This window comes from Marmota marmota, unplaced genomic scaffold, assembly GCF_001458135.2.
Source record: "Marmota marmota marmota unplaced genomic scaffold, marMar, whole genome shotgun sequence".
NCBI lineage: Eukaryota > Metazoa > Chordata > Mammalia > Rodentia > Sciuridae > Marmota > Marmota marmota.
Window position 1 is genome coordinate 10,577,547 of NW_026000000.1, and position 14,172 is coordinate 10,591,718.

General features: G+C 46.8%; 1 protein-coding gene across 2 annotated transcripts in view; it reads left to right on the forward strand.

The window, feature by feature from the left end:
- Positions 1–9,111: 9,111 nt before the first annotated feature.
- The window catches only part of Cxcl12 (C-X-C motif chemokine ligand 12), a 15,003-nt gene continuing 9,942 nt past the window's right edge, over positions 9,112–14,172 (forward strand). Inside the window, exons 1-2 of one of the 2 annotated variants that reach the window (XM_015498926.2) lie at positions 9,112–9,323; positions 13,096–13,213. In XM_015498926.2, the coding sequence (XP_015354412.1) occupies positions 9,263–9,323; positions 13,096–13,213 (179 nt within the window). In that variant the 5' untranslated portion in view covers positions 9,112–9,262. The remainder of the gene's footprint in view (positions 9,324–13,095; positions 13,214–14,172) is intronic. The other variant, XM_015498927.2, reaches the window with a different exon arrangement.

The following is a 14,172-nucleotide window of genomic DNA, read 5'->3' on the forward strand; positions in this document are numbered from 1 at the left end:
CAGCCTCAGGGTCAGGAGGGAGTCTGCACTTCTAGTCCAAAGTAACCAAAAGAGCAAACTCTTCCACAGCCAGATGAGGACACATCACGGGAGAACTGCAAAGCCCACCCTGGGAGTCCTGGTCAGAGCTCCTACTGCACAGTTGGCTCATGTTGTGTTGGGAAGCGACCTCCTTCTCTGACCCTGTATATTGCCTCTGGAAACTGGCATAAGCATACTTACCTTGCAATACCACTGGGACGCTTGCAGAGCTGATGTATGGTCATCTATGAGATCATTCAGATCTATTCCACATTTAGCCTTACTAAGGTTGTTTCAGGGGCTGGCACATGGGACCTGCTGGCTAACTGTGGCTACTTGAAGAGGAAGCCTAGCACTTAGTCCTTGGAGAAGGAGAAGGAACGCCTATCCCTGGGATATGGTGTCTAGTGGGTTCTTTGTGGGGACTGATGTGTGCCTATTGCATAAGATGGACTTCAGCTAAGACTAACAATTAGAACAAGGACAGGCCTTCCAAAATCTCTGGGGTAAACCACAGTGGACAAATGCACCAACCAGTGGCACTGTTGGCTCAAGTACAAACTGAGGCCATGCATCCCAGTTGATAATGGCCTGGGTGCACAGGGACCCTCATCCCATCCAGCTGGGACAGTGTGATGTGCATTTCTTGGCATACTGCAGGTAGGGGTGCCTTTCTACTCCTGAGTTATGAGTGCTCAGGGCTTGGGCTTCCTGCTCAAAACCTCAATTGCAGTCAACTGGTAGACAGACTTATACCCAAAATGACCTGCCGAAGAAGCCACAGAAGTAAATACTGCCTCGGGTCAGAGCCCCTCCTGGAATCTCAGAACCGCTGAAAGCTGCCAAGGCAGGGGTAATAGATCACCACAACTGCCTCTGTTTATAACCGGGTAATGCCTTTTATGACTGCCTCTCTGTGTCCTGAATATTTTCTTTATTGCCCCTGTAGGGAGATTTTTCCATTTGGTAAAAATCATCAGATGGTTTCAGTAATGTTAACAACTGCTCATTAAATGCAAAGGAGTAAACAGAGAAATAAAGGCTTTCTTTTTTCTTTCTTTCTTTCTTTCTTTCTTTCTTTCTTTCTTTCTTTCTTTCTGATTTATGGATGGGCATGGGGGATGAAGTGTGCTCAGATGTTCTCTCCTCACCTCCTACCTGGGTGGGCATTCCCCAAGAAGTGCTCCTTGCCTTCCAGAGAGGACCATTCCTTCAGCAAATAGAAAGGTGAAGGTTTTCATTTCCTTTGAGTATAAGGCTTTCTGTATAATCTCCAGGTCTGAGGCCTTTGACACTTAGTTCTTTCCTTTGCAGTCTGGAAAGCATCTTTCTCTTCCTTATGGAAAAGGCTTTTCAGGACTTGAGTACATGGGAAGTACATGTGGTGTGGTTGAAGGGCGAGAGCCAAACAGATGTTGGGTAGATGAGTGGATGATGATGGATAGATGATGCGTGGGTGGGTGGATGAATGGATAGTTGGATGATGGTAGGCAAATGGATGAAAAGATGGATGGGTGGATGTTTGGTGGATGAATGACAATGGATGGAAGAATGAATGAGTGGGTAGGTAGATGGTGGTGGATAGATGGATAGATGAATTGATGGATGCATAGGTGTTATAGTTTGTATTTTAAATGTGCACCAAAGGCTCTTGTGTTAAGTGATATTTCTAAGCTGATGGCACTGTTGGGAGGTGGTAGAACCTTTAAGAGGTAGGGCGTAGTGGAAGGAAATGAGGTCACTGGGGACATACCTTTGAAGGAAATATTGGGACCTTTGTCCCTCTTCTTTTTCTCTCTTTGCTTTCTGATTGCCATGAAGTGAGCAATTTTCTCTGCCATGTTCCTTTACCATGAAATATTAGTCAGCTTTCCATTGCTGTAACAAAATGCCTGAGGGAAAAAAAGGAGGAAAGATTTACTTTGGCTCACAATTTCAGAGGTTTCAATCCTTAGTTACTTGGCTTTGTTGATTCTGGGCTTGTGGTGAGGTAGAACATTATGATAGAAGGTCATGATGGAGGAAAACTGTTCACTTTGTGGAAGCCAGAAATATGAGAGAAAGAGAGGCTCAGGGACAAGAATCCATAAAGGCATACCTCAAGGATCCTTTCCTTTTACCTGGGCCCACATCCTACATTTTCTATTCCCAGCCAATACCTTTCAGTTATGAATTTATCAATAGACGAATCCACTGATAAGTTTAGAGCCTTCACAATTCAATTACTCCTTAAATCTCAACCTCTGAACATTGCTACACCGAGGACCAAGCCTTCAACACATGAACCTTTGAGGGACATTTCAGAAACAAATCATAACAACTGCCTTGCCACAGGCCCAAAGACAACAGGGACAAGCAACCATGGACTGAAACATTCTAAAACCATGAACCAAAATAAACCTTCATCCTTTGAAGCTGATTTTCTCAGGTACATTTTCATAGTAACTGAAAACTAACTAATATAAATCGGGGGAGGGGTGGTAAATAGAATGAACAGAGGGAAAGGGATAAATAGATGATTATGCAAATAGATGGGTGAACATATGAAATGATAGATGGATGAGCAGGTGGGTACATGGTTGGGTTGAAACTTCAGAGGTGCTATTCCCACCTGAGTGTGTCTTCCACTTACATTCTCTGGACTAGGTTGTCAGTGGTGCCTAATTTTGCACTTAGCTCTAAAGCCTCTCTCTGGGAAGCCTCTGAGTGTAATGTGGAATAGTTCACCTATGCAATAAGACTCCAGAGACTGACCACAGGGTTGTAGGATGTAGAAAGAAGTATAAGCTCCTCCTTTGAAAAAAGAAGGGCCAATGGGGCTGAATTCCAACTTCTCTGCCTGGTTGAGCAGGGGCACTGTGCAGGCAGTGGTCCTAGGTGCTCTCCACAACCCACAGCAGCTCTTTGTCTGTTTCCTTGTCTGCAGAATTCTAGTTCAGAAGACTGCTGTGTGGTGCTCATTCCTGATGCATCAGTTTCCCCTTTCCCCATATGCAGCTTATGCCACCTAAAGCAGAAGGAAAGACTGTCAGCAGTTGGGTTTCAATTAGCATTGCTAGGACCAGAGGAAGATCAAGGCTGGTGGTGCTTAGAGAAGATAATTGATGGCCCTACCTTTGGACATGGTCAGAACTGTTTCTGGAAGAGTAGGATTGGAGCAGGTGCTATGTTAAGCTGCTCCTAGCAGAAAAAAAAAATAGCAAAGAAAGATCATTCCCCTATTACTTTAATGAACCACTTTCCAGTGTGTCTGTACAACAACAACAACAACAAGATATCCCTATATCCCCTCAATGAGAAAGTGGATGATTCCAGAACTTGCCTTTCTAGTCTCTGCCAAAGTCCCAAAGGCCAGGTCAGAAAGTCCACAGGGTGAAGTTCTTTTATGTAATGATAGACTCTGGATTAGGATTGCCAGATTTGCCAAAGAAAAATACAGGATGCCTAGGCATGCTTGAATTTCAGAACTACTTATAATTACTTTTAGAATAAGTATGTCCCATGAGATATTTGGAACATACTTATTCTAAAGCAAAAAATAAAACAACAAATAAATACCAGTTTTTTATCTGAAATTCAAATTCAATGTCTTGAACTTCATATGGCAAATTCACTCTCATCCTTCACCAGGAAAAGCCCTCTTAGTTTTTTCTGCAGATGTGCTTTTTCTATTTTTTTTAATTTGTTCTTTTTAGATGTATGTGAGAGTAGAGTGAATTTTGACATATTATACATACATGGAGTATAAATTATTCAGAATGGATTTAAATCCCAGTTTTGTCAAGTAATAGATTTGGGACTTTAGGTCCCAAGTCCCAGAAATGGAATTTACATCAAGCACACTTCACAGGGTAGATGTGAGGATAAAGGAAGCAAAAGGTGCACAATGCTGAGTAACACCCATGGCCATGCTAGTTACACTCACAGGTTCACATCTCTATTATTCAGATATGTAGGTAGACCTAAGTGCATATAGTAATCCCACCTTTTCTACAGAGGATACATTCCAAGAGCCCTAGTGGATGTCTGAAACCACAGATGATACCAAACCCTACTACATCAACTATAGTTTTTTCCATCTGATAACTAAGATATACTAAGTGAAAAACTAGCACATAATGTATTTAGTATGGATATGTTAAGCAAAGGGATGATTGATGTCTTGGGCCCAGTGAAGTTGATGATGTGGGATGTCATTCTGCCATCCAGATTGGCACACAATTTAATACACTTATTTTTTATTTCTGGAATTTCCCATCGAACAGTTTTAGATCTCAGTTAGCTACAGGTAACCAAAACCATAGAAAGTGAATCCTCAGATAAGGAGCAATTATTGTACTCTGAAACTTTAGTGGAGCCCTAGAAATTGAGTCCAATCTACCCAGAGGTAGGGGTAAAAGGAGAGAGAGTGTAGCCAGGAATGGAATGGTAGAACAAATTCAGACCTGCCTCCTCTGATTTGGGTGATGAGGCCCAGGCAGCATTGAATCAAATCAGGGCTTGCGACCTGGTGTCAGGGTAGGGTCACACACCTGACCCTCAGGTTTGATCTTTCCCTAGAAATACCCTGGCAGTCTGATACTCCTAGGGGATGTCCTGGAAAATACTGCTGTACTGTTGCGGTGTCCACTGAAGGGAAATCTCTGGGCAGAGCCATTTTTTGCTGGCTGTATAGTCCCTGAAAGTGAATCTGGCCTGAAAAAATAAAACCAGTGGGGTCTAGCTCAGTCTCTCCAGGTTCCTTTCCTGCAAGGATGGCCCGGGGTTCTTTGGAACTGTTTCCTAAGGCAGTTTGGGATTCAATCAAGGAAATCATGACCAGCCCAAAAGATGATGAGCCCTGGCTCTTGGGTAAAAGATTCTAAGATGTCCCCTGATGACTACCACAGAAGTTACTCATGTCTCTAAACACACTCTTGTGGCTTGCTGATGGTCCAGAACCCAGAGATGCTGGTCCCAAACAATCATGCTTTTGCCCCTGGCTGGGCCTATCATGTTGGCCAAAGCCTCAAAATATGCTGAGCCTTGCATATCTTGACTTCAAAACTGGGGCAGGAGCACTTATTCTGCTAACTTGGTCTTTGTAAGAACCTACTGTGGTAAATTCAGAACAGCAAACTGAAGTTCTATGAAAACAGAATTGTTAGATATCTTGCAAAGGACTTTCTTTGTCAAGTGGTTTCACACTCAGTACATCCAACATCAACCATAACAGCTTGTGTACCCACTACACCCATGACCTCAGCAAAGCTCTGGGATTTGTCTTCCTTTCTAGGTCTTCCTGTTCTGAATAGGACACCTGAACCCCAGGGCAAGGTGTCAAAAATGCAAGAGCAGAGCTGGATGGGACAAGGGGCAGAGCACATGTTGCCGTTTCTTCATTGAACCCCTTCAGGCCTTCCCCTGAGTCTTCAGGGAGCATTCTACTGGGGGTAGGAGGGCCAAGAGTGTCCCAAAATCCCACATGTTCTCATTCCTTTCCTAGGATCTGAGCACTCCTGGAAGAGCATTCTCTAGCATTACCTGATAAGTAAATGAGCCCACCTCCCTTTTTGGATTTTATGTTTTGCTACTCTGAGATCTAATCATTTATTTTAAAAAGAGGGTTGGGGTGAGACAATGTTTAATAATCATTTAGACAGCATTTTCAAACTTCAGGGTTTTGGGGGTTTTGTTGTTGTTGTTGTTGTTGTTGTTGTTGTTTTTGTATCATTGTCAACATTTTTTCAATGTCCCCAGCCACCTAGACTATTACATGGTATATTAGTGCAAACTGACTCACTTAGAAACTTGAATTTTTTTAAAAAAAAAGAAAACAGACCCTGTACGATATCTGAAATGCATGGCTTTAATATACTAGTCATATTTTTTCTTATTACTTTAAAAATATAGTTCTCAAAAGAGTACCAATTGAAGTCACTTTGTCATTTATACACTGTACAACATAGATTTATTTAGTGCAAACCTTCAACCTTGTACTGAGATTCCACCAGCACACACAGTCATTGAACCCTGAAGGTATGAACCATACCAGGTACAAAGAGGAGAGTGGAGAGGTGCCTGTGCCAGGTGTCCTGATCCTGACCTCAGAGGTGCACCTGCCTTGTAATTCAGCAGCCAGATCTCTACCTCCCCCCCGCCCCCTTGAACTTTACATAACTCAGATGGCTCCTGAAGAAAAGCAGCTCCCAGAATTCCTTGTGTTGTGTGGAAAGGAGCTGGAAGATCTGACAGAGAAGATCAATTTCTTGAGCCTTGATGAGACTTCCTGAAGAGAGATAAAGTTAGACCATTTTTGAGCAGAGATAGTAGCAAGTGCAAGTGACAGTGGGGAAAGAATGGTGAGCTCTACTATCTGAAATTTGGGGGTTGCCCTATGGCTGAGCATAGAGCTAGTTAAAAAGCTACTTGGCTGGGGCTGTCCCTGGGTATGTCCCCCCTGTCTGTAGTTTGTTGAGTCCTCCTCAGTGTTCAGGGTTTAAATTTAAATCATTTGCCAACTGTAAAATTGTGTGGATTTTATCTTAAACATAGATCATTGGCTATCATATTTTAAAAATAACGCCTCTCTTTCTCTGCTTTATTCCCCATGGCACTTAATGACCTTCTGCATTATATGCTTTTTACTATGTTTAGTGTCATTTGTCCCTTCTCCATGACCTCCCCGTCCCCAAACACATACACACCTAGTCCCAGGATGAGGGGATTTTTGCTTCATATTTATTTATTTATTAGGTACTGGGGATTGAATCCAGGGGTGCTTAACCACTGAGCCATTTTCCAAATCATTTATATTTATTTATTTATTTTTATTTTGAGACAGGGTCTCTCTAAGTTGCTTAGGACCATGCTAATTTGCTCAGGCTGGCTTTGAACTGGCGATTCTCCTGACTCAGCCTCCAAAGTTGCTGCTATTACAGGCATGTGTCACTACTGTGCCCAGCTGCTTCCTTTTCTGATATATTTTAAACAGCCAATGTTCAGCACATAGAAGGTATTCAATAGTATTATTTTTATGAATGAGGGAGCAGTGGGCATGGATGGGTCCCATGCTAACCTCCATCCTGAAGTCTGGGGATGCATCTTTAGGATCCGGGGTGTCCTAAAGCCCTGGTTCGCCTTGGTCACATCTTCAGCCCAAGTCAGACTCTCCCAGGGCACCTTCAGGCTGAGAATAATAGGTCCTACCCACCAGATTTGGTGTCAAGAGGATTTGCCATTTGTTTTGGCCAGATTTAAGGGAGAAGCTGGGCTTAGCTCCGGCGGTGCACAAGACTTGGGGCTCCAGTACAAGACACTAAGGTCAGTCGTGAGATTTACCGTGGATCCTGGTCTTTGACCGTGCTGTGTAGGCATCATAGCCTTACCTAAACTTAGCCTCAGGTTACCAGAATCCCAGAGCGAGGAAGCTCATTTATCTCTCAGTCTATCTGCATAAGATGTCGCCACCAGAGGGCGCCGGAGCCCAGCCGCTGCAATAGGTCAATTGCAGGCTGAATTCCAGGACTTGGAGATTACTGGACTGTTTCTGGACCAAGTGAAGGCCTAGAGAGTGCCCAAGGACTTCCTCCTCTGCTAGATTGTTAGTCTTTTAAGGACGTGGACCCAAGTCAGTGGGGTTCCCACTCGGTGCCCTGAAGTGGGCTAGGCTGAGGTGAATGAATGAATGAATTCAGACCCATTTAACTGGGAGCCAAAGTGTGTGTGTGGTAGTGGTGGTGGTGGTGGTGGTGGGCAGGGGGTGAGGGCATTATGCAGAAGACGTTCAATTCTACCGCTGAATTTCCAGAACCCTGGCAGACTCCTGTTGACTCCTTCCCCACACACACACACACACACACACACACACCATCCTTGGTCTTCAGAGGGAGTCGCTGACCCAGGTACCTGGGGCCCCCACTGCGGGATGGCTAGGATCCTAGCACTCCCCAGGGTCTGACGTCTGTTGGCATTGAGCGACCCACGAATGGACGCAGAGATCGAACCCACTTCACTGGCTGGAAGAAAGGGACAAAAGAGGTGGCCAGTGTTACCTGGCTCAAAGGAAGGTGCCAAAGGATGCTCTCCTCACTCCAGAGCCTCCTGGGCCGCCTGCCTACAACCCTTCCCCACTTGACTGGAGCTGTCACGGGGTATCCAGGCGCGGCGACCTACTTGGAGGGCTAAACACTGCCAAGGGACTGCTCCGAAGGTGAAGTTCTCTGGACCTGAACGGCAACCCCAGCAGCACCATCCTAAGAGGCAGAGGAGGATGAGAGTTCTCTCATGCCTTTGGGTCGCGTTGGGCTTTCACTAGGGAGAGGCAGGAAATACTGAAAATTTAAAAATTGTTCCCAGCTTCCATTAATTGAGTATTGACTATGTGTCAGACACGATGATGAGGACTTCGCGGTGGGGCGGGGGATTCTCATTCAATTTCCCTAGTTCCACATTGCGGGGTGGAAACTGTGATTAGCCCCTTCCACAGTTGAGAGAACAGAGGTACAAAGGGCTAAATAAATTCACGTTTACTGAGAGCCCCCGGGGCGAACGGTTTTGTTTCCTTTCGAGGCGGCCAACACTCCGTTAGAACTTTACAGGAGGGACGTTGAGTCTGGGTTAGCAATGGCCTTGGCTTGGAATCCTTGTGGCTCTGATCGGTGGCACAGCAGTGAAGTTGGGTGAAAGGTCAGCTTGAGGACCTGCGCTAGGAGAACAGGTAGCTCTTGGCTGCCCTAGAACGCTGCTGCGGCACAGCGGGCTTTCGCTCCCAGAACCAACTGGTTTGTTTTTTATCAGTTCTCACTCAGTCCCTGCCACAGAAAGGCAAAGTCTCGCAGCTTTTCCCAGATTCCCCACTTTCTCTCAGTCTCTCTATCTGCATAATGGGAATGCGCGGCTGGGAGCCTCTTTGCTGGGGTGGCGCGCCAGGCAGGACCCAGCAGGGCCAGAGATGATCAAAGGCCGGGGCACTCTACGGCCCTAGGAGCACCGCGGGAGCCGAGGAGGGGCGGGAGGGTGGGGACCTGAGGAAAGGCAGCACTGGACAAGGACGCGCGTCAGAGACCCCCGCCACCGCCAGGATTCGGCTCCAGGCCCGCCCCTTGCCTAACTCAATGCCCCGCCCCGGGTGGCTTTCGCCTCTAAAGCGCCAGGCGAGCGCCTCCAGCCGCCGCACTTTCACTCTCCGTCCGCCGCTACACTCGCTCCGTGCCTGGTCCCTGTGTTTTCCCTGCCACCCGAGCGCCCTCTCGCCCGCGCCATGGACACCAAGGTCGTCGCCGTACTGGCCCTAGTGCTGGCTGCGCTCTGCCTCAGCGATGGTGAGTGCGCTCGGCGGCCAAGGCTGGGGTAATGCTCTGGACTCTGGGATTCCCGCTCCGCGAAGGTCCGTGGCTTCTTTGCCTGCGCCCGCGCTGCCCTGAGCGAACCTAGTTCCCGCCGCTTGGCACAGGGGAACCGAGGCAGCTCACTTTGCATGTTCATTCCTTCCGAGTGCCACGTCCTAAACCCAAAGCATCGCTTCGAGGCTTTGCGCCTGGCAAAAAGCGGCGGGCCGACCTCCAGCGGGCTGCAGAGTTAGGTCGGGCAGGATAACTGGGCAAGAGCGAGCTGGTGGCGTGTGCGGAACTGGTGCTGTAGTGCGCGGGTTTGGAGAGCGGTGTCTCGAGGCGTCCTAGTGGCCTGCCTTCCCCCAACTAGTGCCTTTGGGCACCAAGGTCGGTTTCCAGCGGCGAAGGGGCTCAGAGTCCCGCTGCGCACGGTGTGAGAGATACTATCAGACAGTGACTGTAGGAAAGAGCTCTTTGCACACCAGGTTAAGTATCGCGAAGGGCTTATCTTAGCTGCGAGGTGGGATGCAGCAGTGTTGCATCCACTCCAAGTGAAGTGGGTCCTTTTCCCGCACATTCGCGGGGCTCTCTGCCAGCGCCGGCTGGCGGCCCAGAGCAGCTGTCGGGCTCGCGCCACCAGCCAGCAGCGTTCTGCACAGCTCGATGGTCTGCATCGACGCGGACCTGGGTAGCGTCCACCTACTGCCTCCATGACTCTTCCTGGGGTCACCAAAGAGAGGTCTAGGGGCCGTGCAGGCCATGCACTCTCGTCCTTACCCCATCCCCCAAAACACACCTGCAGACTGGCGCCTTTGTCACCGGCCAGCTGCTTCGGAATAGGAGCTGCACCATGGTTCAATCGCCAAGGCCTTGGGTCCTGGAAATGGTGGTGTCCTGTTTCACTGGGAGAGCTCCTTACCTTTTGACTCTGAAGAGACAACTCAACTGGGTACACTGTTAGAGGACACCGCTGCTGCTAACCAAAATAAACTATTGTCTCAGTGCACAAAACAAAACTCTTGTCAATCAGGCCAAGCGTCCTTCCTGTGAGGAGGTTACTTGCAAAGGGCTGAAGGACACTCTGAGTGCTCTTAGTGCAGCTGTGGTCTGTGTGGTACCCAAGCGTGACCCCAGGGCTAGACGGGTTTCTCACCTAAGTGTGGACAATGAGTCGCTGCGGGTGTAAGTAGGGTGTGAGCACCGCTTAAACTGGCAAGAGAGGCTGAGCTAACCCGGTGAATGCTGACTGCATGGGAAGTGTTCTCGAAAAACATGAGTTGCTAAGTGAGAGCTGAAAAGGGTCCAGACTACAGGCAATTTTCAATTTTTTTTTTTTTTTGCTAAAAAAGTATCCGCAGTCTAAGTCTTCCTACTGACCCCCACCCTGAGTCACAGGACATTCATTCTGTTTGGGCGTTAATGATTGAGGGATCTGGTGAGGGTGGAGTTATCATAGTGCACCTCTCTGGTAAATGGTGGCTGCTCACTCCCTTGGTGGTAGTGGTCGTCTGGTGCTTTGAGGATACAGAAATTCAAGGACCCAGGTCCTTGAGTTCTGGGTGCAGCTGACCTAAGAGAAATACAGAAGAAGTAAGTGCCTCACACTTATAAGTGCCTGGTCAGTGCCCTGTGTTCCAGGCAGGTCCAGTTTCTCATTGTGTGCATCACTTCTACCCTCCTCTTATTGGCTGACTGGGTCAAGCAACTGGGTCCTCAGGTGCCCTAGGCTTCCTGAGGTGGGTCAGATTCCCAGTCTTGCTTGGAGGAGCTGACCAGGGCTCTTGTCTCTGCATTGGAGTAGAATACTCTCTGGAAACTGCTCTGGGAGCTAATCTCACTAGCTTCCAAATCCAGGTGATATCGGAGCTGGTCAGGACTTTTGCTTTTACATGGATTCACACCCAAAATAGTTGGAAAATTTAGTAATAGTGAAAAAAAAAAAAAAAACCTAGAGGAAAAGACACAAGGTTGAACCAGCATCAAGTTTTCCCATTAAGAACACCTGGGAGCTCTATCACTTTAAAAAACCTGTTGAAACTCCCTGCTTGACAGACAGACAGAGGGGTCCTGAGGGTAGGAATAAGAATTGCCTTTGAAGGAAATGGATAATCCCAAGGGGTAGAGGGGGAGGGGAGAGAAGCTGAAAAAGCCTGTGTTTTGAGCACGGAATCAGCTCTGATTTCTGGCCTGATATCCACTGGTTAGAGGTGCCAGAAAACTTATGGGGAGTTGGGAGAGAAGCAGCCCCCAGTCAACATAATGCTGCTGCTGCTGCGTTTGTGCACTATGTGCAGTGTCTCCCTTCAAGCTCACTGTTGCTGTGGGGTCGGAGCAAGTTTTACCTCACAACCAGGCTCCAGGTCTCAGCCCCCATGCAACTCAGAAGGGCCCAAGAGAAATGCAGGGAAAGAGGGAAAGCCAGAGACAGCACTCAGAGACCTTCATTCGCAGCCTGCCAGGTCCCATTCTCTGGGTCACTTTCCCAGGTGATCTGATTACAGGGCACCACTGAGTTCCCCTGCAGGGACCCATGTAGTTGCTGGAATCAGCCCTGTGTTGGTGGTTTTCTTTACCTTGATGCCAGGTTTTCTCTTCATGGTTTTCAAGGTTGGTGCTGGCAGGTGGAGGGTGTCTGCTTTTCCTCTGACTTGGTGACAAAATACACTGCTGTTCCCAGGCCACAGCATCCCTCCACTGAATGTAACCTGTAGAAAAAAAAAATAAGCCCCTCATGCATAAGACTTGACTCACTTCCACAGCTATTTCCCAAAGGCAACTCTAAACAGGCAAACAAAACCCTAAAATCTCCAAATTAAATATTCTCAGGCATACATGTAATCCTGGATGAAAATATCCACAAATTCAAATAAGTTGGGATATTAAGCAGGGATTGGAAAAATCTTCAGAAAAAAAGAAAAATAAATAAATAAATCCCATCCCCCCAGGGCTTGCAATTCTAGACTTAAAGGGCCTGTCTTAAAGGGTTCCGCAGGAGCCCCTTGCTAATTTACACTAATGAGTGTCAATTATGGCATTTTGCAAATTGGTGAATTGGCAAACAAAGACTGTAATAGGATCCAGGAGACTGTCGCATCCCTGTAAGGGCAATAAAAGCCACATTTGACTCCAGCCTTCGGGGAAGTACTAGGGAGAAGGTAAGCACTGAGCCTGCACTCTGAGGACTCCCAGGTAGGAATTGGGCTGAGATTCTTTTGTGGTTTTCAGGGCTTAAGGTGAATGTGACAGGAGAAAACTGCAGATGGGGGAGGGCAGCATTCCCCTGAGCTTTGCAGTTCTTGACCCCAAGCTTGTGCCAGAGGGGGAGGGGAGGGAGCCTTGAGCCACATTCTTTCCCTTCCCCCTTCCCTAAAATAGTCTTTCTCTACTTGTAGCCCTGGAGAAGTGGAAAAGTTTGCTTTGCCAAGAAAAACTGGGAATCTCAGTGCCTTTAACTGAAACCATTATCTTCTGTAATTCCTACCTTTATCTTTAGGCACCTTGAGCAGGTGGCTTCTCCTTTAATCTCCTTATTCCCCTAGGGTCCAGCTCTCTCTGTTGATTTTGCTCCCTTGTCCTATAGAAGCAGATCCTGAGTCCAGCTAGAACTCCATGCTGCCTCATGAGATGGTCTTTGCCAGAATGCCCTGTAATGTGTAATTCATCACATTGGCCTTGATTATTCACCTACTGTCATTTCATCCCTTGGATCTCCAGTAATGCCTGGCAAGGTAACAAGGGGCCTTGTTCTTCTTACCTCTTCTAGGAAAACCCGTCAGCCTGAGCTACAGATGTCCATGCCGATTCTTCGAAAGCCATGTGGCCAGAGTCAATGTCAGGCATCTCAAAATCCTCAACACTCCGAATTGCTCTCTCCAGATTGTGTAAGTCTTAAGTATCATCCTCCAGTGACTTTGCATCTAATTGATATAGTATAGAAATGACAGATGCTGGGCATCCAGCCTTAACTTGGTGTAATTAATGACAACTACTTTTACCATGAAGACTTTGAAAATGCCATCAGATGTGAGCTTTGAAAGCTACTCTGTCCTTGGCCCCCCCACTGGGCTCCTAGTTGTTCTTGTTTCACCTTCAAACTTCCTCCTTTCTGGCACAGCACAGCTGGCTCCCTCTGTACTGGAGAAACTATGGACTTTACCTTGGGTTTGGCCAAAGCCCAGTAAATTAGCCATCCTGTTGCTAGTAATGGTTCTATTTGTTCTATCAGCTTCAGAACCTTGAATTAATCTTTTCTCATAGGAAAAGATCACAAGACTCAAATTCAATTGAAGTCATCTTTAATCATTTGGTAAAGCCTCAAATTTTTCAGCTCATTTAACTGCATTATTTTTTTTTCAAGTCCAACCTATGAGTTTAATTTTTTTGTTGTTGTTGGTCTCCACCGCCCTTAGTGTTGATGGCAGCTGCCAACATTTGATTTCATTCATATGAGAAATAAGAAAAATTCAAAATCACACATCTGCAAGGCACAAAGATCTTTCTTGGTGCAGAAGAAAGCCACATGCTTAGAAATCTATTGCTTGGCTCTCCTGCCCTCATGTAATTTTGTGTCTGTACCTAGGGAGATGACAGCTAGGAGTCCCTTAGGGAGGATTTGCTTTCTCAAAAGTCCTAGTGCTAAAAATGGGGTAAGGACACAGCAGTTGAAACAAAAGTTGCAACTTCCCAGATTTTTCCATGAGACATCAACTATTTAAGGTTTGGATTTCTTCATCTTTCTTCTTTTTCTAGCCTTTGCTGCTTTGAGTGTGTTTGTCATTTACAACATGTTTTAGGGCTACAAAAGATGGCTTTTTTTTTCCCTACTTGGCTTACAAAAAAA